Below are 22,121 nucleotides of genomic sequence, written 5' to 3' on the forward strand. Positions count from 1 at the left end.
TTTCTGATGTATTACCGTCTTAAGGGAAAGTTTGAATCTGAACTTACAGAAGGACCCAAGCACAAGCACAGTTCTTGCAGGAAAAGGAACCAATCTATAGCAGCAGACTAATTTCCTGTGTCTGGAATTTTGTATTTGATCATTGAAACTTGGCAAATGCGTGGAAAACAGTCGCATGTGTTCTGGGAAAAGGGAAATTTACAGAGAGAACTACGCACAGTGCGGTACATGATTTGATATACAGTGGCTTATCAGATTGAATGGCAAAGGTAAAATCACAGTATACGCGCGATTCGAGGCACTTTTAGAAACATTAGGTAAACTATGGAACACTATAAAAATTAAGTTAAACGAGTAATACAGTAAGGTGGGGGAAGATAGGACACATTTTAACACCAAATTTCTCGTCCCATTCAGTAGTAAACAAAGAGCATTTAAAGAATTATAAAACCGTATCCTTGCGACTCCCATAGACCGTTGTTAATTGTTTAAAACCCGATCAGGATATTTGGATAGTTTGTACTAAAGGTGTCCCATCTTCCCCCACTCTACTATACATGAAAACTTTATACAAAAAGCAGAAATCCTAAACTAGAGTAAAACACTTTTAAAAAATGGCGTTTGGGGTGATGGGGGTAAAGGGGGATTCCCGGAAGTCCCACACCCTAACTGTACCGTCATGGGACGCGGACACCACGCGGGTGGGGCCGGATGTGACGCAATTGATCTGACCTTTATGACCCCGTAGTTTGCGGATTGGAATCTCATTTCTAGATTCAACAAAAAAGTAATTTGAATAAATGAATGTAACTCACTTTATCCTCGCGTGGCCGGAAAACAACAGTGGTTATTACACGGGTATTCGTACACCTCGCTCCAGCTTACGAGTTACCAAGTATGTTACTTCGTGGTGATTATTTTTTTGTGGATTTTTTCATTTTTTTACAGCTTTAAAATCATTTCAAGGTGTATAAATCGTTTCAAACGGTAACTTAAATTATGGTTGTTGGTTTAAGTTACACGAGATATTGCGTTTAGTTTTTTTTCTTGCTGATGTAAAAAACATGACCGCTTACCCAAAAATTCCCCAGTAGGTGATTACCCCATCTTTAGATGCTGTAGTAAGGACGCCAGACGTCGCTGTTGAGTCAGTGATTCTAAGCTGGACCGATTCGATCCTGAATGTAAATACATCTACGTGGACTTTGGTATTAGCTTTAGGGGTGTTAAAAACACAGTATGCTAAACAGCAAGTGCAGCTGTATGCACACACTGTTTATTTATTCACACTGGCATTACACAAACTGGCCTACGATCAAGTTTCTCTAATACAGGGTGTTCAGAAAGTCACTGTGCACTCATCTAATGATTTTTTTCGATTCACTTCTTCGCGTATACTCTGACGAAGTGTGCATTAGCATATGTAACGACGTGTCGGCGTCGACGCGGTACCCATGGCATTCAGCTTAATACACAAACAAACTGCATTAGCTGATAAATATTATGTTTGTTTATTAGAGAGATGGTTTATTTAAAAAACATTCCAAAATAACTAATTGGTTACTTACACGTTCAGTAATAAGTAATTAATAATAGTTAGGCAGGTAGTATTTTTTATAGTAGGGTGGGGAAAGATGGGGCACTTTTAGCACATAATACCCAGAAATCCTGATCATATTTTAAACAAGTAACAACGATCTAAGGGAGTCGTCAGGAAACGGTTTTATAATTCCGTGAATGTTCTTTGTTTACTACCAAAAGTGACGAGAAAATGAAAAGGTGTCCCATCTCTCCCCACCCTACTATATCAGCCCTACTGGGTTTTTAGTTTTTTTATAAGCTGTTACATTTGTATATATTGGTCTGATAGTCCTACTGTATGATTATGAGTATTTACTTGGTACACAACCCGCCGTTTGCCTTTAAAACGTTTGGAAATCGCTTGGGAATAAAAATTAACATGGATTAAAAATTAGAGGGGACATTGGTCCAAGCCTGTATTGATGCTAACAGGGGTCACTTTAAATATCATTTTTAATTGTCATTCATTTTTACCTACTGGATTGTATACTAAAAGATACATTTTTAATAAATATGTCTAAGTGCGCGGTGACTTTCCGAAAACCCTAAATGAGAGAAAATTTGATCGTATTTATATATACGTTGTCGTAAGCCAATTTTTCATACAGGTAATATGAAACGTGACTGCCACGATCGAAATAACAAATTGTTTTAATGACGTCACAAACCGTTCTTTATGTGGATGAAACGAGCGAACGAATCGACCGCTGATTGGCTCCCACAACATTACGTGACCGCCGGCAGCCGATGCCAGTAGACCGTGACTGAAACTGACCGACATCGTGGCAGTGGCTGACCCTGTCCATAACACTCTGATGCATTGTCCAGTGGCAATTTCCCAAACCCGGATGCTCTGCGTTTTGAACGAACTAGTTGAGTGTCATCATGTTTTTCACAGAGGCCCGAAGCACCGCTATGAACGAACCAGTTGAGTCATCGTGTTATTTATATGTGGCCGCGCTCCGCTGCGGTGAGAATGATATAATGAATATGTTTAACGCGGCCCATTCAGGCGTTAAACCGTGTATGCGTTGTGTGAAAGCATCAATGAGCTTAAACTTAGCAGCTGTAGCAATCCGATGGCTTGCCAGAATATTAATCGCATATACGCGTTGTTGGTAAGAGATTAAGTCCGACGGCAAGGTCGGTTTTACCGTTATTGTTCTAGCCAGTTCTAGCCGGTTTGAGGTTGTAAATAGTGTGCGTATTATTGTTGTTGCTTTGCTGCAAAAGGTGGTAATATTACAACTGCTGGTTTAGGTGTATTTGCAGTGGCCACCTCAGTGTCTATTCTAATTGCTAGTCACGAAATATCGAAGCCCAATGCGACTTGTTAGTCCAGCAATAACCACAAGTAATGCTGCTTAATTACCTGATTACGCCGAGCGAGAGGTGCTTGTGTTATGCTAATTACATTTGGATTATTATAAAGCCCATATAACCATGTTCATAAAAGTATGTTCAAAAGATTAGCGAAGCCTATTAGCCAACGGAAGCATGACAACTAGTTAAAACGTAAGTAGCACGCGTTGCTCGGCGTTTGGAACTGAACAAAGTCTTAGTTTACTGCGGGGTTGTGCAGTAGTAGAAGCAGATCGTTGGTTGTAAAGCTATATATTTATAACTGCAGGAGCTGTCGTATGACTGGCGTTCTCGAGGGTTTGTAAGATCAGGCAAAGTTTAAAGTGTCAAGGCGTTTAACTTTACTGTGATAAAGTCATGTTGGAAGTTTACCATGGTGTTGTACAGACGTACAGTAGACTGCACACTGACAGAAGGCAATGCCAGTTACAGTTTTTACTAAGAAGAACATAAGAGGAAATCAGTAAATGAGGCCGTGGTGTTTATTTGCACAGCTTTGAATAGGAGTTCGGTAGCACATGTGTTTATGATTTACAGAGCCAAGAAAAAACGCATCTAGAAAACGTAGTACAGATAAAGACAAATATCTAATTCTGTGAACGGTTTAAAACTGTACAGTTGTAATTATTAAAAATTAAGAATAAGAAAGAGATTGAAACAGTGTACCTTATCTGCTGAACCAGAGAATAGATTGTTGAAGCAATCGTCTGCATCCATTGCAAATATTGCAGAGGTATGTCCCCTGAGGGTGCGCAGAAGTGTGCAGTGATGTATATCCCACAACTTTATCTGTAACAACATTTACAGCAGTTAGGGCAGCGTAGTATATATATATAAAGTAGAGTGGGAGAAGAAGGGATATCTTTAGCACATAATATTAAAATATCCTGATCGTGTTTTAAACAACTATCAACGGTATATGGGAGTCGTAAGGACACGACTGTATAATTCTTTGAATGTTCTCTGTTTGCTACCAAATGCGGCAAGAAAATAGAATAAAAAGGTGTCCCCCCCCCCCACCCTATTAAACAAAACAAAATGTAAACGGAATTGAAAAATAGGTCACACATCAATGCCGCCAGGTGCGACAGAGGGTGAAAACACCAGTAAATTTAACTTGTGATCTTTGCACCTTACGAGTCGGTGAGTAAACATTAGCCTTGTCGGCTGTAAAAGCCGTCGCAGTATATCAGTGGTTCCCAATGTTTTTTTAGCGCGACCTAAATCAGAGTTTTATGAACACATCGAAAAAAAAACGTCTTTATTAATGTATGCATTCTATACTATTTTTGGATGTATATGAAGTAGACAAGAGACACAAGTTAACAAGTTGTAGTACAGAGTTTATTAAACACATGTTTGTTAACAAACTAAAGAAAAGAAAAAACTCGTTTTGATAGATTTAAATCACCTAGGAACGACCCGTTTTTTAATCCTGTGCGAAACATACTTTGGTAACCACTGCCGTATATCAACAAGGGTGCTGCCAGGAAAGAAAAGATACGTGTGTAAATGGCACTAGCAATGTATGCATAACGATTTGTTTTTATACTGTCGCGCAAGCTGACCGGAGGCTTAATACATAGCAGTTGGCATATGAGAATAAAGCCGTAAAATGCAGAAGTCGCTTATAAAAAAACAGCAATATTGTTTACGCACGATCTGAGGGGTGTAGGTCAGGTTGCTATGTGATGTGTTTAACGTTTACTGTTTTAGCAGGAGACGCTGTACTATAGGGTTGTCAATAGATATAGTTCTGATGTTAATGAAATACAAAGCTCCTCCTGAGGGGGGTTGGGGGTGGGTGGTGACATTCACCGCTTTCCTTACTTACGCCATCGTGTGGGCTGTTCCGCGGGCTATGAGCGTCCTTTTCGATGCCTTTCAGCGGGAGTTTCATTCAACCAATTCAGCAACCTCGTGGATAACGTCACTAATGTTCGGTTTCCTCGCCTGTGGAAGTAAGTCTTCTCGCCAATAAGGCCTGAACTACGGACCATAAGCATTTTTGACTGACAACTTTAGCACTATGTGTCGACGTGAAATTAACGTTTTAAACTAAAATGCATTTTAGTTTGGCCATAAGCAATTTTGACTGACAACTTTAAAACCATTAGTCGACGTGAAATATATGTTTTATGCTAAAATGCATTTCAGTATATTCATAGGCAATTTTAACTGACAACTTTAAAACTATTAGTCGACGTTCAATATACGTTTTATGCTAAAATGCATGCCAGTTTGGTCTAAATATACTATATGGGTGACTGGGTAAGGACGTGAAGTACTGGGATTTAGGCTACACAGTTGGCCCATTACTCCAGCCTCGCCAAATCTTTGTGTCAGTAAAAGTTTGTGCTTTACAGCTCTGCCTGGAAGTGTCATCACGGGTGTGCTTGGACCACGGAAGACAATGATGATTGGCGGGGTGTTGTCATGTATAGGGACAGTCGTTGTGTCGCAATCTACTAACATCAACACAGCATACGTTGGCAGCGTGATAGCTGGTATGTAAAGTTTGATGGAAAGCTTTTGGTTAAGACAATATCTTAATCAGCGACAGTTTAAATATGCGAAAAGGGCAGAGAGATATGTTATAAGAAAATAATTGCTTGTCGATACAGATTAACCTAATCTGGCATTACATGAGTGACGGGTCGACTGTCAACGTATATCATATAATAACCATGTCCATGACACTGACGGTAATCGTTTAAACAACTGGCATTTTCCCACGTCGATAAGAGATAGACAGCCCATCATTGAACTTTACGTTCACGCTAATCACACGTATATTACATTCTGATCGCACGCGCTACAAATATAACTTTGAACAGACTTTAAGCTTCTTGTCACGCAGGTACCGGATTCGGGTTCGCTTACTGTAATGCTACCTCACAACTCGGTATCTATTTTGACCGCAAGAGGTCGTGGGCGTTCGGGATGGCGTCTCTCGGTTCCCCGGCTTGTGGGATGTTGCTGCCCCTTCTTATGACCATCATCGCAGAAGTGTACGGTTGGTCAAGCGCCGTACTGATTGTAGCAGGTTTCTGCTTAAATCTATGCGTCGGGGCATCGCTTCTTCGGCCCGTTATCATAGAGGGCGACGAGGATAGGAAGATTAAAGATGATGGAATGAATTCGCCAGATGTGGTTCGAAAATGGGATGCACAGTCGCTCACAAACTGCGACGACGAACTAAATCCTGTGATGTTTCCAGAGGTTGATACTTTTCAGTTCCTAAAAGCGATGTCGCGATCTGCGAGCAATATTCATGCGGCAGAGGACGTGTCTTCGGAGCAACAGGTAACTCACTCTCTACCGCATCTTAACCGTCCCGAAGTTAGGAATACCAGGTCAACTTACAAGCAAGCAATTTTGAATAACTTCCGCGCAAAGCAAGAACAAAACAACAACGAACTGACCGTGAAATTGAACATTGACACGTCATCTGGTGACGACAAATCCATCCCTGACGTCACATGCACGAAAGGAAGCGACCTGAAGCGAATGACTGACGTCCTAGAACCTTATATTTCTCTCATCAGTCAGTGGAGGTTCATGTTGTATGGCTTGGGAGGATTCCTGGACTTTTTGGTTCGGTTTACCCCGACGTGGTTCATCGTGGTGCATGTCCAATCACTTGGGATGACCAGGGAGCAAGGGGCGTACCTTCTAATTGTGTTTTCTGTCTTTGACAGCGTGATTCGTCCGATATCAGGTAAAATGCTATGCAGTACATGTAAGTCAGGTTACTTTGATTTCAATACGTGGTTGTTTCTACTAATTTGTGATTAAAAGGTTTAAGTTTCAACTATTACTTTACTCGAAGCATTTGCGAATGAACAAGAACGTTTGTTAATCTATATAAAAATATTAAACGGTATAAAGAGATTTTTGTCTGGCCAAACACAGATCAAATCTTTTTTGTCCTGAATGCCGATGCAGTTAAGTTGGAAGTTTCCTTCGTTTTAACTGATAATTCTGTTTAGGGTTCGCGACGACTTTCGTGTCCCAGAACCGGTTGCGAAGAGGTTTCGAAATGTCAGCTTTCGCAACTACGCAAATCTTGATGGGGATACTTAACCTTCTTTCAACGCTCGCAACCACATTTCCAATGCTTGCAGTCTACATGGCTTGTTTCGGCATGACGAATGGTTTGAACGCAGTATACTGCTTCCCAATTATCACAAGACTTGTTCCGATCGAACGTTTGCATCATGCGATTGGGGTTTTTCATTTTATAAGTGGACTTGGGATTCTGACAGGGCCACCCTTTGCAGGTAAGGGAATGCCGGTGCACTTGGTTGGAACATTTCCTTACAGAAGCATTTCAGTTGAGTTAGAGTTACATATGAAGAAATTAAGTACGAATATTCAATTGGTTGCATGTTAAACCTAGAAAAACTGCATAAAACTAAGACATGGATTTTGAATAGGGTTTGTGCAACATGTGTAATCAATGGAAACTTAACCAGCTAACCTAATCTAGCACAAGCAAACAGTTTTTGTCTTTTGCATCATAGGCATTTTAGAATATCACTTTATATTTTTATCATTATGTTACCCAAAACATGAGTACTACCAAACTTTTTTCTCACCAGGATACCTGGCTGACTGCTCCAAAAGCTACTCAGCGGTATTTTATTTCTGCGGAGTAGGAAGTCTAATGTCAGGGCTTGTGGTGGGTGCTCTATACATACTTGTGCAAAAGTATGGGGTACGAATCACCCCTGTTCATGCAGGGGAAGAAAAAACTCAATGATCTTGAAGCTTTCTTTTAAAATACAATATTCAAAATTGAGCTAAACAGGACGTTGTACTATACGAAGTTATTGTACTATACGAAGTTACTCTGTCTACAGAACTTACCGTGCTACAGGAAAATAAGAAAAACAACCGGACTCTCCTGACTTAAGTTCCAGTTGGTACGATACTTTTGTTTTGATGCTTTATCTGCATTTTAACTGTGCAAGTACGCATTTTTTTTTAAAAAAAAACCAACCCCCCTTTGGGGGGGGGGGACCAACCTCTGCTAGATGTATTTTCAAAGCTATTGGCTTGATTTTTTTTCGTGCTATGCACATCTTGGTAAACTATGCCTATTGTGTAACTCTGTCCAGTTTTTTATAAAAACTGTGAAAATTTTATTTTAATTTTTCATGTTCTCTTGTTTGTCTATTGGACTGTCATTTTGTTTACTACTGTTTCTGGCAATAAAATTTCGACGACGCTTTTGTCACTAGAAGTATTTGAATACATTTTAGAAAATACTACCCAAATTTTCATAGTACTAAAACATTGTTATATTGTATCCACTGTGCGATCTGCCAGCTGAATAATATCTAATACACGAAACATTAAATATACTTCAGCTTGGAAATTAATGCAACAACTAAAAGACCAATCACTATCTGGAAGTGACCTAACTACATAGAGGGTTGCCCGGTGGCATAGTGGTTAGCACACCCACCTCAAACCCAGGTAATGGGTTTAAGGCTTGTCGCTGCTACCATTGTGGGCAAATGTCACTTATGGCCATTGCTCCAACCCAGTGGTCACCAATGGGTTGTCCAAATTATCACCGAGATATAAATAAAAAAATACCCACAAAGTAACATACATGGCAACTCGTAAGCTGGCACGAGGTGTATGAACACCTGTGTTATAGGTTATAACACCTGTCATTTTCCGGCCATGCAAGAATAAAGCAATTAACATTACACTAATTTTATTTTTCCGAGTTTAATATTACTCACCATTCTGTCCTGAGATCCAGTAGCAAGGTACCTCTGTTTGCAAACCATACACCAGATTGGACCAAGGTGCCCAAATAAAGTTCTTAGACATTCTGCCTTTGCTCCCAGACGCCATATCTTAACGCATCTGTCATATGAACCACTGGCTACCAGTTTATCAGTTAGAATTGCAACGCACCAAACACTTTTCTATAGAAAGAGATAAATGATATGTTACAGGTATAAGTACAACACAACAGTGAGTTCCCAAATTTTAATAAATATGTTGAAAACTTTTGTTGAAATTATACTGTACAAGCAGAACAAAATAACAACTATTGCTTTTTAAATTTTTTTCCACATTTTTTCAAGTTTTAAGATTTAAATATTTTGATATAAAAACGAATTATAATTAAAACATGATTTCGAACCTGGTGTCCAGTAAATGTTTGCTTTAACCTGCCACTTGAGGCGCTCCACACCCTTACAGTTGCATCTTTACCCCCACTGACAATCATCTTATCATTTGCAACAACACACAGAACACTGTAATGGAACAATAATATTCAACAACGGTATATAATATATTTTAACCCCCAAGGGCCTTTTATTATAAATTAATAATACTATTACTAGACCATATTTTTCCTGTTAAATTTAAATATGTTTTAAACGCAAAGCATGCTTTAACAACTATATTTGATGCTATATTGTGACTTTCATTTAATTTTTTTAATTTTTGCTACTGTAATCGAATTGATAAATAAAGTCATTATTTAATTTTTTTTTTAAAAACAGACGCCCACCCCCCACTATGCCCCGTCAGTTCCAGTTCACTGCATATCCCTTCACGCCAGTTCCGCTTGAGCAGTTTGTCTTCCCGGTATGCAGACCTCCACCCACCAACACTAGGTGTCGCAACAGGACGAACATGAAGAGGGGTCTCGTCACATTTTTGGCGCCAGATTTTGTTGTGTCGGCACAATGTTTCCCAAGACTTGGAAACCTGTACAAGTTCTTATTAAAGTTAAATATTGCAAGTAATTATATTATTACAGTATATTTTCTAGTTTCTTAATCTTTTGTAAAGTATCACCCCTTAAAAATGTCACTTAAAATTGTACTCAACCTGACCTGATTAAAAAACATTTTTAAACTAACGGTCATTCGTAAAAAGAGAAATAGTGACAAAAATAACTAATTGATAATATTATTTACAGCATAGAGGTTATAGGTCCAAAGTTATTTAAAAGTATTTTTTTCTAACCTTGGCACAACTTATGAGATCTGTCGGTGGTAGGAAGGATAAAATGTGGTGCGCTACATTAGGGGGCAGCAGAGAGAGCATATCTCGATGTCTTCGTACAGCAAGGAAAGATGAGAGAAAATAAAGTTGTCGGGCGTCAAGTTTCATTAAAGCAAGGCGTAGAAAAGTCGCTCTTTCTGGACCTTAAGTAAGATTGTTGCAGTAATATGGGATTAATGAGTAGTGGAGTACAATATAAGTAATATGATTGCAGTTGATAAGACCTATTGTTATTGGCATGCAAAATGACACACTTCATTTAAATATAACTTAATATTAAAATAGTATTTGAGATATAGTAGGGTGGGGGAAGATGGGACACCTTTGGCACATGATATCCAAATATTCTGATCGTCTTTTAAACAATTAACAACGATCTAGGGGAGTCGCGAGGATACGCTTTTATAATTCTTTGCATTTTCTTTGTTTACTGCCAAATTGGGCAAGAAAATAGAATAAAAAGGTGTCCCATCCTCCCCCAACCTACTATACTATAAAATAATATATTACTCAGTTCTAATTAGGTAAGTGGTAAAAAAAATTAAAATAACTATATATTGTTACAATATTATTATTGTAACTGTATATTCTCTTAAGATAAAGAAATGTTGTGGTAAAATAAGTAACAGATTTTACGTTTGTTGTTTGGTGTTAAAACAATTCATCATACATATTTAAATATGACATAAAAACTTCCATACAGTCTTTAATTTAAGATTAATTACAAATTTCAACCGAAGTTGAAAACCAACCTTTCCAGGATGCATACCACTCCAATAGTTGGTCAGAATTTGGGCAAGACGAATCAGAACTACATGTACTTGCATTTTCTACAACAGGATTTTCTAGGATATGACGACGCACATGCATGGCTGTCATCCTGGAAAATAAAATAAACATTTGTAAGTTAAAATTAGCATTAAATTGCTACAGAACAGAACTTTTTCAGGATTAAGATGCTGAAAAAACACATTCTAAAGAACAAAATTGGCTGTTATGACTGTCTTTTGGGAAAAACGTTGCAAGTTGGGATTAGCATTTTAATGCTATAGAGTAAAACTTATTCGGGACCATGACTTTTAAAGAACAAAATTTTAGCATTGTGAACAGTAATGTGAACGAACAAGCTTAAAACTAATAAGACAGTGTGTAAATAAAGTTATTAATATTATTCCGCTGACCAGTTCGCTTCCGGTTTCCGATGATCATGATCCACATGAGGATCAGGGGTTGTGAGACTCCTCCGGTGATGTAGAGATGGGATTCGGATAAAGGAAGATGGAATTCCCGCTTCCACTGCAGGAAGATGGAAAGGCTTTGATTCAATCTGCAGATCACAGTTTTAGAAATAATATATTAGTAGAATGCAATACAGGACAATTGTAGAATTGTAGAATACAATACCTTTTTACTTTATTTTCTTGTCCCATTTGGTAGTAAACAAAGAACATTCAAAGAATTAAAAAAACTATATCTTCACCCTTCACGACTAATAGACTGTTGTTAATTGTTTAAAACACGGTCGGGACATTTGGATATTATGTGCTAAAGGTGTCCTATCTTCCCCCAGACCCCCACCCTATATATATTTTATTTTTTGTAGTTTTTCATAAGAGCCATAAAAAATTTATTTAATAAAAAAATCTTTTATAAAAAAACTCAATTCACAAAAACACCTTGGTAAATATTTTAAAAGACGCCAATGATGTCTGATGTAATTTGTTGTGCCCTCTTTATGAGCTTTTAATACCCCCTTGTATAAAAATTGCTGTAGAAGCTGTGTAATGGATGATATCAACAAAATCAAAAAAATCTGCTTTAGAACCTGGATGATATTAACAAAATTAAGAATAGATTATAATAAACATAACTTACAGGGGGTAAGAGGTGGTTACGACTCATCACATCTTCCTCAGTTCTGATGTAAGCACTTTTCGTTCGATGAAATCGCTGAATCATCCTATTTTTGGTCAAACGTTGCCGAGTCGCTCGACTTATCTCGGTGCTGATTGGAGTAAATTGTTCTGATGGAAATCTTTCTGATGCTAAAAAAATAAAACTTTATATAATATATATTTATTAGGGACACAACAGTCCATAAATAAGACCAAATTTTCATTTTTAACATTTCGGTTTAAAATACTAAATCAGCATTAGTGCTAAATTTGAAATGTTTAAAATTTGTATTACTTCCTCAAAATAAACAATAAATATAGGTTGTTGTATTAAATAAATAAATATATATATATAATATATATATAAAACATAATATTTATATCCCCCCAAAAAATTACATGTCATTTAATAGTGTGCATTAAATTTGAATTTTTGTAAAGGAAAATTTATTTTGTTCTTTGCACATTGCTTATATATAAACTATCAGAATGTATGTTCTAATAAAGATATTTATTCATTGAATATGAAACTATATCTGCAGTCAAGTAGGGTGAAAAAATCTATACATATATTATATATATATATATAAAAAAAGTAAAATTTTAAAAAAATCCTCAAAAGCAATTTCTTGTATGTTTATATTTAGGGAGGACACTTGTTGATAAATTGGTCCAATCAATCAACAGCTTTATGACATCATAATAATATGATGGCCCTTGAAACACCATCAAGAGATTGTGCCACTCAGTGAGTAACCAAGTGCCTCCAGCACAATAAGCCTTGTACAACAGGTTATACTGCTATGTAACCATGTGGTTACAAAACTAGAAGAAACTATGCACATGTATCAGTACAGCTACTGTCCATATACTAACACCACAAGAATGTGGCAGCTCAACAGGAATTTATGGTGGTGAATTAAACAGACAGAAAGGGCTAGATAGTAAAAAGAATACAGATAATTCCTATGTAGGCTATTGATTGAGTCAGCAGTCACATGTTATTACAATGTGTTTAAGTAGTAGTTTTTTTATTGTAGAGTTGTTTATTATCAGCAAATCCATTGTAAATGCCATGCTTTTGAATTGATATGAAATAACAAGTTCCTGAATAACATTTACAAGTTTTTGTACATGGTGAAGTAGTAACTTAATATCTAAGCACAGCTATCAACAATAGAAACATTACAATAGCTATTATGACGTTGTCAGGACGGTAAAGACAAGTAGTGGATCTTTAGGACAATGAAATTCCAAAATTAATTATTTAAATGCCATACGCCATTTATAGGTATTTTATAACAATATACAAAAAAGTAATCAACCATATAAAAATGTCTAATTTAGCAGCCTAAAAAAAATTTAAAAAAATGATGAGTTTTAATTTGGTGATAACATGGTAGCGGGAAAAGAATGTTTTTCCAAATGCTGGTTAATTTTCAGTTACCTGAATACATAAAATCTCGGTGCAGAATTGGTTCAACAGCGGTCCATAGTAATTGAAATTGAGGAAAGTTACTGATTGAAATAAGTCGTTTCAATACACCACAGCGCTGTAATGTTAAACACAAAAATTACGCAATATGTACAAGTGCGTTGGGTTCAGAAATAAGTTAGCTGTCCATTCCTGCTTTATATTTTTGCTACAACTTTTGATAAATGTATAGGCCTATATGTTATATAGACATATTAGTGTTCGCCAATATATATAAATATATATTTATATAGTAAATACACTTTAACTCCTAATCAAATGGGTAGATGACAGATGTAGTTTAATGGCAAACTTATATGTTCAAATCTCATGGCTACACACGTTTATTCCATTAATATACCAAACATAGGGCAGGATCCACATTGTTTGGTTAAATAAAGCGTAGCAGAATGTGAACCTGCATTTAAAATTTAATAAAAGTAGATAATTCGATAGTGTTGCCTGACAGTGACCGATTGTTAGTAATCTGTCCTGCCCATCAAAATAAAACTTTAATAAAAGGCGTAAAAAACGCATAAAAGTTTCTGAAGACTAAAATCCCCCCCACAAATTTTTTCAAATTTTTCAAGCTGGGATTAAACTATAACCACATGCAAATAAAACAATCGTTTAAAACCTGTAAATGTGACCAATTCTCAAACCAGATTGCAAGTTCATCCAGTTGTTTCTGGAACGAAACATCCTCTGGTTCATTGATCATTAATTTGTCTTCATGGTTTGTCACTGGTTGACCAGAATATTTTAAATCGCGTATTCTACGAGATTTGAAATTGTATGAAGAAAATCTTTCACATCATAATCTACATACTGAACTGTTTGCTCCATCTCCATGTTTCTAAAAGGATTAGAATCTAGAGAATTAATGAATTAAAAAGAATTCTTAATTTTATATATATTATATATACAATTCCACATTGTCTGCCTAGTGAATATGTGTAACTTAACTCGTAGTATTACACATTGCAGTCTTTTATAAATGTAACCAAAAACGACAGTTCATTAACCACAGGTGTTCCAAACACTTTTGTTCCCCTACGAGTTACTACATATTTAAATTTGTATTTTTTTAAAGATATTTCATTAATGCATGGGCATGGCTAATAAAAAAGACAGCCCATATCGATATCGATATGTGATTACTGACTTGAGACAATTGTCGTTTAGTGTCCTACCCTATGACATGCTTAAAGGGTAGCAGCATTTAGTATCGAACACATAGCATAAAAATACCAAAACAGGCTAAAAAAAACATTTTCCAACAAGTAAAATAACTCTTACCCTTTTTGCATGGGCCCTTTTATGCGCGTGAGTACCCGCATATTTACTCGCAAAAGCATACTTAACAGTAACACGCATAACGTCATAAGCGTGTCATCTGCTGTAGAAGGTTGGTTGCTACTCGCATTATGCGAGTAAAGAAAAGTATATTGAAAGTACAGTTTCACTTTTAAGGGATTAATCTTTTTTTCGGGTATTATTTTTACAGCTTTTAGTTCATCATAACACCATAAAGTATCAGAACTTATTTTATAAACTAGATTTAACAATATTACGCTAAAATAGGCTAACTCAATGTTGATACGCGCATAAATTAATGACCATGCAAAATAACGAGGTTAGCGAGTTATCATATGACGAGTTAATGCGGATCGTTATTCGCATTAACTTTTTACCATGCAAAAAGGGTATCTGATGTGCATTCGTAATTGAAATATTTTCAATATGTTTCACACAGTTTCAGTGTGATCAAAAAATAACTTTATGTTATGCGCAACAAAAACACAATAAATAGTACACAGAACAACGTTACAGAACAACAAAATAATTTTCATTTCACCATTAACTAGCCTAACTTTGAGAACATACCTGTTCTGCTTTATTTAACAGGGAGAATGACCAAGTCATAGATTGTTGTTTATTGACTCAGCTGTTTCTCTTTCGTTTGGAGTGGGTTGTCGCTCAGGAACAGAAACATTGTATAATAGCTTGTTTCACTCCGGTGCGCTTGGTTTTAAAAAAATTATAATTTCATTTTGCAACAAATCTGGTCAATTTATTGTTTGGTAATATTTAAAATTAAAAAAAAAATCGCTTTAGGGTTTCGTCCAGATTGCCGTAGTATATTGTTTTACATTTACGCAATAAATCATTTATCTATAACTTCTAAGACTTTTGTAGACAAATTCACCATAACGGCAAAAATATAATTACGATAAACGCTAAATGCACCCAAAGATTTATTAAAAACTTACACATTGGCTTGTCGAACACATCATTTTTTATCTCCCCTGAAATTTTTACAGGAGACACCAAAGCTACCAGAAGAATTTCATAAGTTGCCCACGTAACCATTTGCCGTATAATGTCTGGACCGTGTGTAACTGCTTAGTATGTGGACCCGTAATGTGTACAACTGCGTTGGACTTAGTGATTGCTTAGCTGTCCATTACTATGTTATATTAAAGGCGGAGATAGCAAATATTTTATTGAATAAAAAAAAAATAAGCATGTTATGTGTTAAATGTGTACAATGTTAATTATGGATTTATACTGTTGAAAGCACTGAAGTAGTCATAATATATTTAAATTAATGTATCAATGTCATATTATCTTTAAAACTAATATGGTATGCCCATACATGTCTTTTATGAAACCCAGGTGCCTAGTATTTTAAACATATAAAATTTTCAATGCATAAAGAGGGTGGTCACAAATCCGAAGAAATGGGAAGTAAATATGTTGTTTCGGAGAAGAAAGAAACATTACTTGTTAAATATATGCGTGTAGTTGGTGCTGTAGCTTTATACTGGAGTGTCAGTATTAGTATGGTCTTCATCAATAAGTATCTTTTAAAGGTTAGTGCTTAAATAATTGTGTTGTGGTTGTTTGGTTTGAAATGTCAAGAATCATTTTATATCGATATTTGTGGATATATATATCTTCAATTTTAAAACTACAATTAAATCATCTCTTTGCAACTATATGCATTATGCAGCCTATAGCAGTTAAACTATTAATACTTTACGTGTAGCTAAATGTTGGTAGCTGGTTGTTGTTGTTATTATTACAGTATTATTACATGCTAAAAATATGCTTGTTTTTATTTCGTTATAAGTGGCTTGTTATAAGTTATTGCAATCCTCAAAAGTCATATCAAATATGGTAAATGACAAAACTTTGTTTATTTCAGAGTGATCAGCTCAAGCTTAATGCCCCAATGTTTGTTACCTGGTTTCAATGTGTAGTTACTGTACTTCTGTGCGTAATATGTTCACATGTATCTGCAAGGTGCGTGGTTACAGTTTTTGGCTTTTGTGGTTTACCACCAGTGTAATGAAATTTGGTTTAACTTCATTATCTTCATACATAGGTGCCAAATCTGGGGTGACAGGTAGGCAGGCCAACCCTGGATTTTTTGCACTATTTTAATTACTAAATTTAAAACCACCAATTGGATGAATGTTTCTTCGTACAATTTTATACCCTGCTATTTAAAAAGTTTGGCACTTATGACTTTGTATGTGTTTTCACTACAGCATGCCCAATCTCATGACTTTCCCTTCCACAAAATTTGATGCTAAACTGTCAAGGGAAGCATTACCACTCAGCGTCGTGTTTGTTCTTATGATAAGCTTCAACAACTTGTGCCTTGGTGAAGTTGGAGTTGCATTTTACACAATTGCACGATCTCTTGTTACAATCTTCAGTCTCATCTTTACTTACTTTATATTAGGTAACACAGTGTGGTTTTTATTTCAAATTCAGATTGCTTGATACCACTATTATTCTCCTTGAATTTTATTAAGTAAAAGCCTAAATCATCTAGCAATCTGCAAAAAATTGATGATTTGCTTGGAAAAAAAATTTCCAACTCGATGGCTGTAATATGTAAATTGTATTACATTATGTTATGAGTGTAAACATTGGAATTTCTAAGATTTGTAAATTTGCTTCTAGGTAAGAAAACAACCTTGCCAGCATTATTTTGCTGTGGAATCATCCTTGGTGGGTTTTTCTTGGGCGTGAATCAGCAAGGAGCTTCTCTAGGTAATGTAATAGATTTGTAATTAAATAATATATATTTTTAGGTCTATTTTTATATTTATTTTCATTTTCGCACATGAAGAAGAATGCAAAACGCAGAATATCCTAATTGTTATTGGGTTTCTTTGCAGTTTCTGTTCTCCTTAACCTGTGTATAGTTTAGTCGTTTGCATTATTCATATGTGTATTGAACAAAACGTTTTGTGGATTGTGAAGCATTAATAAGTAATACAATAGGACACAGGTGTATTGAAAAACTGACTGCCTGCACTACAATGAATCACAGTAATCACACTATTATGCGTTTATTGCATTGTTAAGTAGGTTGTTTCTAGTGTGAGCACAACAATAAAAATGTGCAGAAAACCTTTTCTTAGTCAGTGTATTAACTTATAACACCTTTTAAAAGCTAGTTCAGTAATTTAAAAATGTTTATTTGCACTTCTATTTAACAATATAACATAAAAAGTCACTAAACTTTAAATTTTATTATACTTTGTTCAACACTTTCTAAACTCCTAAAATAATTTTTCAGGTGGTTTGTCTATTAAAGGGACTCTGTATGGAGTGTTTTCTAGTGCAATGGTTGCATTAAATGCAATTTACATTAAAAAAGTTCTTCCAAGCATGGACAACAATATATGGAAACTTACCTACTATAATAATGTCAACGCCTGTGCCATGTTTATTCCGTTTATTCTTTTGTCAGAGGTAAACACCAGACTGACCAATTTGTGAATAACGTTGTGTGTACTTCCCTATTATTTCAGGTTTTTAGCCCTCAAGTATTGTTGTTTAGAAACTGTTTAAAACTATATATCAGCACCAGACACCAGTAGTTTGCAACTTAACTGTAACTTGATCATTTTTGATTAGATTTCTGAGATAATGTCCTTCCCTTACCTGTTCAATCTACACTTTTGGTTTTTGATGTGCGTAGCTGGATTTTTTGGTTTCATTATGGGTTATGTGGTAGGATTTGAGATCAAAGTGACTACTCCTGTTACACATACTGTCAGTGGTGTGGCAAAAGCATGTCTGCAAACTGTTATTGCTGTTCTGTATTCACATGAAGTAAGTCGGGATGATCTTATTTCAAATAAGCATTATTTAGGTTTATGTTGCTTACTGTTTAACATAAAAGGCATTATTAACAAGATACTATGACATTTCTTTAAAACCTATAAGCAACAATATAAATGAAAATTAGTTTTATTCGGCCAATGCTCAAACTGTGATTAATGTGTTACCATCACATAGTGCTGGACCAATGGACTTTAAATATGTATGTCTCACCAAAAATTATTTTAACTCAATTCACACTATACATCTGTATAGACTATAGTGTTTAATTTTTTAACATAAGTATTTATGTTTTAGTCTAAAAGTGCTTTGTGGTGGTTTTCCAACATTATGGTTCTGTTTGGGACGGGATGCTACTCTGTTGTCAAAAGCATGGACATGAAACGTGAACACACTGCAACTGTTGTGAAGCAAACAGATGAAAATGGTGAGCAGAAGACTTCTCTGGTATAAACAAGTTAAACAACCCTGTAAAAATATCGCACTTCTTGCCTCCTTACCAAGTATATTCCAGTGAAGTGTGTATAAAAAGAATAGTTTTAAACTTACACGGAAAACTTTAAACTTTGTGTTAAAATTGTAAGAGCAAATATTTTTAAACAACATAATTTTCGCTGCTGTTAATGCGATCGTGCATTTTTATGCATCGCTTTTCACTTTTCATATTTTTCAACCAGTCAATTGTTCTTTTGAACTCTTTAAGCTATTATACCTTTATAAGATAAACTTTTAAACAACTATACCAAACTGTGCAGTTTAAATTTTTGCAGTTTTGAGTACTCAAGCTTATTAATTATTCTTATGTTAAACTGTATGTCATTTCATCTCTCTATCCTTGGCTTATAGAACATTTGCTTTTCTCTTCACAAATGTGCCAATGCCATGATTTTGAAGCCGTTTTTTTTACAAAAAGTTTAAATGCTATGATTTTGCAGCCGTTTTTTTTTCACAAAAAGTTTTACCATTGGAGAAAAAATTATCTACACAATACGGTTAAAACATAAAGCTACAATCCTAGAAAGTAGAGTTTTTGATAACCAATTTAACTAGTTCTAAATATTACAATATGTATATTAGATCTTTTTGCACTTACTCTCTTTTGTTCATTTCAAACATACAATTTCTCACTATTCTGTTCTGATGTAAGTTTACTTTATTTTAGTATTCTGGAAATTTTATTAATTCAGATTGACAATGTAAGTGCTGCTTTAACACATTTATAGATTAGGCCAAACTTACATATTTAAGTATATACTTCGTTACTATACTCGTTTTAAAGTAGAAATTCAAAAAATTAAAAGGAACCCAAAATTTGTGTGGTATGACTATAACTTTAAATCTTTGTTTAGATAAATGGTTGATACAGCGCAAATAAATGCAAGACGAAATAAGAGAAGAAAGTATTCGGAAACTATTTTAATTTATTTATTTTACTTTTATTTAAAAGTGCAATCAGACATGGTACATACAAAGTGATGAAACAGTAAAATTGAAAATACATACACAGACAAGGTGATTAAAAACTGGCAAGAGCTTGACAAAAATAAATCCTTTTTTTTCATGGCACTTCACACACATTTCGTTGCTCTTATTTTTTAGACTTGATTTTGTCAATTTAATTGAATTTTCTTATTTTGGTGTAAGTGTAAGTATTTAGAACAAAGACAACGTGATAAAAACTGGTAAAAGCTTGACAAAATGAATCCTTTTTTTCATGGCACTTCGCACATATTTTGTTGCTCACACTTTTTTAAACTTAATTTTGTCAATTCAATCGAATTTTCTTATTTTGGTGTAGGGACGACAAGTATTTAGAACAGAACCTCCTTTCATGCGTGTTCAGGGAAGATTGGTTTGTTTTTGCATAATAGTCCTGAAACATACGATTCTTAAAACTATGCAGATTTAAGTAATAAAAAGAGAAAAATTACAACTATATATGTATTTTTAGTTAAGTACCTTTCGAAACATGTACTTAGTTTTGCAAAGAAAATAAGATGTACAATATAGACAAAAGACACACAGACCTACAATTGTAGCGGGATCGATTACTATACCATTATTATTTGAGACTCACCACTGAGCCATAGCGTTGAAAGGTAAATTGTAAATTTGTAATTATATGAAAGCAATAATAAAATTGTTCCAATGCCATCTATGAGGTTAGCCCACATAAAAATGATGCATAGCTCAACCACATGCTCCTGTATATCATTGTATACATAAATACACATATGGCTTGATGCACTACATATGTTTAAAGGTAAATGACTATTATAGTGTAAATTTTAATTACAGTAACTAGTAAAGCTCGTACTATGAAAATCCAGCTCAGCGCTGCAGATATATACAATTATTTTACCAAGCAGAGTTGCGTTGATTTTGCAAGAGATTTCATAACAGATCCATATGCTTCATCCAGTGTTGTATCTTTACAAGTTTCCTGTAGCAATAGGAGATTAGAAATTACATGCAACTAAAAAGGAATAGTTCTCAGTTTGGCACTAGTGAAGAATCTTCCGGTACATAGCAGAATACGCTGGTGGAAAGTGTTAGTGGTTGGTGGTTACTGGTTAGGTGTTGATGGTTAGGGGGTTAGTGGTTACCAAATAGGGGCGGAGGGACTCTTCACTAGCACCATCAGTTTTCTCCTAGTGTAGTTTTGTAAACTAGATGTTAAAAACCATTGGAAACACAGAAAACCAACACAAAACATAAGCAAATTACCAATAACACCTACAACAGCATTACCTTAAATGAAGTCGTTTTGTAATGGTCCTTTCTCGTATAATTAATATTTTGTGACTTCACTTTGCGCAACACGCATTTTGCTTGTTCGTTGGATCGTTGTAACGTGCTGTTAAGCCAATCATAACTTGAATCGTTCATTGAAACATAGAGAAACGAACACACTACAATTTACCAAACAGTAACAGAATCAGAAGTTTGTGTTGTGTGTATAATCCGCGTGGTGGCGACAGAGATCAATAAAAAGTAACTACCACGGAATAGTTTTGTAAATCTGTCGCAAATTGACGCTAAAAGCAAAGCGCTAAAAGCAGTGGCGTATCATCGACCCCGCGAACCCCGCAGCCGCGGGGGGGGGGGGCACTCGAATTAGGGGCCTACTATAATACCCGATAGAAAATAAACCACATATAAATTGTTGTTACGTCGCAAAGTAAGCTTCGCCGTCGTAACCCAATAACATGACAACGTACGTGGTAATTTAAACATTTAAATAAGTTTGTAAAACGGGGGGTCACCGCAGATGTTGTGATAAAAAAGGGGACCCACATACAAGCCTTGCGAGGGGGGGGGCTCTTAATCTTAAATAGCCACTGGCTAAAAGTCTGCTAAAAGTGTCGTCACATAATCTCAATACTTCCTATTAATCAACTGCAACACTGCCGCTACGACTAATCTCATAGGATCGTAAAACCATTATGGTCACAAGAGTCCGGACTCTGATGGTCACAGACTAATTTTTTAGTAACTAATTCGCAACTTGTAACATAAAAATTGAATTTACGCAATCGCTGTACGCTTAGACCTCGAGATCATCATAGGCCAATTTCGAGCTTTTACAAGCCCTTGCCTGACCGCTATATGCATTT

General features: G+C 35.5%; 4 protein-coding genes across 8 annotated transcripts; 2 read left to right on the forward strand and 2 right to left on the reverse strand.

The window, feature by feature from the left end:
- Nucleotides 1-106: 106 nt before the first annotated feature.
- Nucleotides 107-16,038, reverse strand: LOC100178491 (F-box/WD repeat-containing protein 7). Of its 5 annotated transcripts, XM_018817711.2 has the most exons (15): nucleotides 15,630-16,038; nucleotides 15,244-15,381; nucleotides 13,994-14,228; nucleotides 13,330-13,435; nucleotides 11,863-12,032; nucleotides 11,169-11,314; nucleotides 10,740-10,867; nucleotides 9,949-10,130; nucleotides 9,488-9,687; nucleotides 9,113-9,227; nucleotides 8,703-8,891; nucleotides 3,610-3,732; nucleotides 2,250-2,434; nucleotides 1,077-1,178; nucleotides 107-770 (listed from the first exon to the last, which is right to left on the reverse strand). In XM_018817711.2, exons 3-15 carry the CDS (start codon nucleotides 14,075-14,077, stop codon nucleotides 608-610), a joined length of 1,893 nt encoding a protein of 630 aa, XP_018673256.1. In that variant the 5' UTR covers nucleotides 14,078-14,228; nucleotides 15,244-15,381; nucleotides 15,630-16,038; the 3' UTR covers nucleotides 107-607. The 5 variants fall into 5 exon arrangements, with proteins under 5 accessions (XP_018673256.1, XP_026696633.1, XP_026696631.1 ...); XM_026840832.1 differs by having other exon boundaries at nucleotides 13,994-14,212; nucleotides 15,244-16,038; XM_026840830.1 differs by having other exon boundaries at nucleotides 15,244-16,038.
- On the forward strand, nucleotides 3,750-7,923 carry LOC108951056 (monocarboxylate transporter 12-like). Its single transcript, XM_018817712.2, has 5 exons — nucleotides 3,750-4,904; nucleotides 5,310-5,450; nucleotides 5,804-6,664; nucleotides 6,936-7,226; nucleotides 7,548-7,923. The coding sequence occupies exons 1-5, from the start codon at nucleotides 4,703-4,705 to the stop codon at nucleotides 7,706-7,708; spliced, it is 1,656 nt and encodes a 551-aa protein (XP_018673257.1). The 5' UTR covers nucleotides 3,750-4,702; the 3' UTR covers nucleotides 7,709-7,923.
- LOC100186387 (GDP-fucose transporter 1) lies at nucleotides 16,036-20,017 on the forward strand. Its single transcript, XM_002125188.5, has 8 exons — nucleotides 16,036-16,232; nucleotides 16,568-16,665; nucleotides 16,914-17,110; nucleotides 17,335-17,424; nucleotides 17,957-18,132; nucleotides 18,298-18,495; nucleotides 18,802-18,931; nucleotides 19,854-20,017. Exons 1-8 carry the CDS (start codon nucleotides 16,068-16,070, stop codon nucleotides 19,877-19,879), a joined length of 1,080 nt encoding a protein of 359 aa, XP_002125224.2. The 5' UTR covers nucleotides 16,036-16,067; the 3' UTR covers nucleotides 19,880-20,017.
- Nucleotides 19,908-21,455, reverse strand: LOC100184007. Its single transcript, XM_002125693.4, has 3 exons — nucleotides 21,256-21,455; nucleotides 20,867-20,947; nucleotides 19,908-20,377 (listed from the first exon to the last, which is right to left on the reverse strand). Exons 1-3 carry the CDS (start codon nucleotides 21,391-21,393, stop codon nucleotides 20,270-20,272), a joined length of 327 nt encoding a protein of 108 aa, XP_002125729.1. The 5' UTR covers nucleotides 21,394-21,455; the 3' UTR covers nucleotides 19,908-20,269.
- Nucleotides 21,456-22,121: the final 666 nt, after the last annotated feature.

The sequence above is a fragment of the Ciona intestinalis genome, chromosome 2 (assembly GCF_000224145.3).
Source record: "Ciona intestinalis chromosome 2, KH, whole genome shotgun sequence".
Taxonomy (NCBI): domain Eukaryota; kingdom Metazoa; phylum Chordata; class Ascidiacea; order Phlebobranchia; family Cionidae; genus Ciona; species Ciona intestinalis.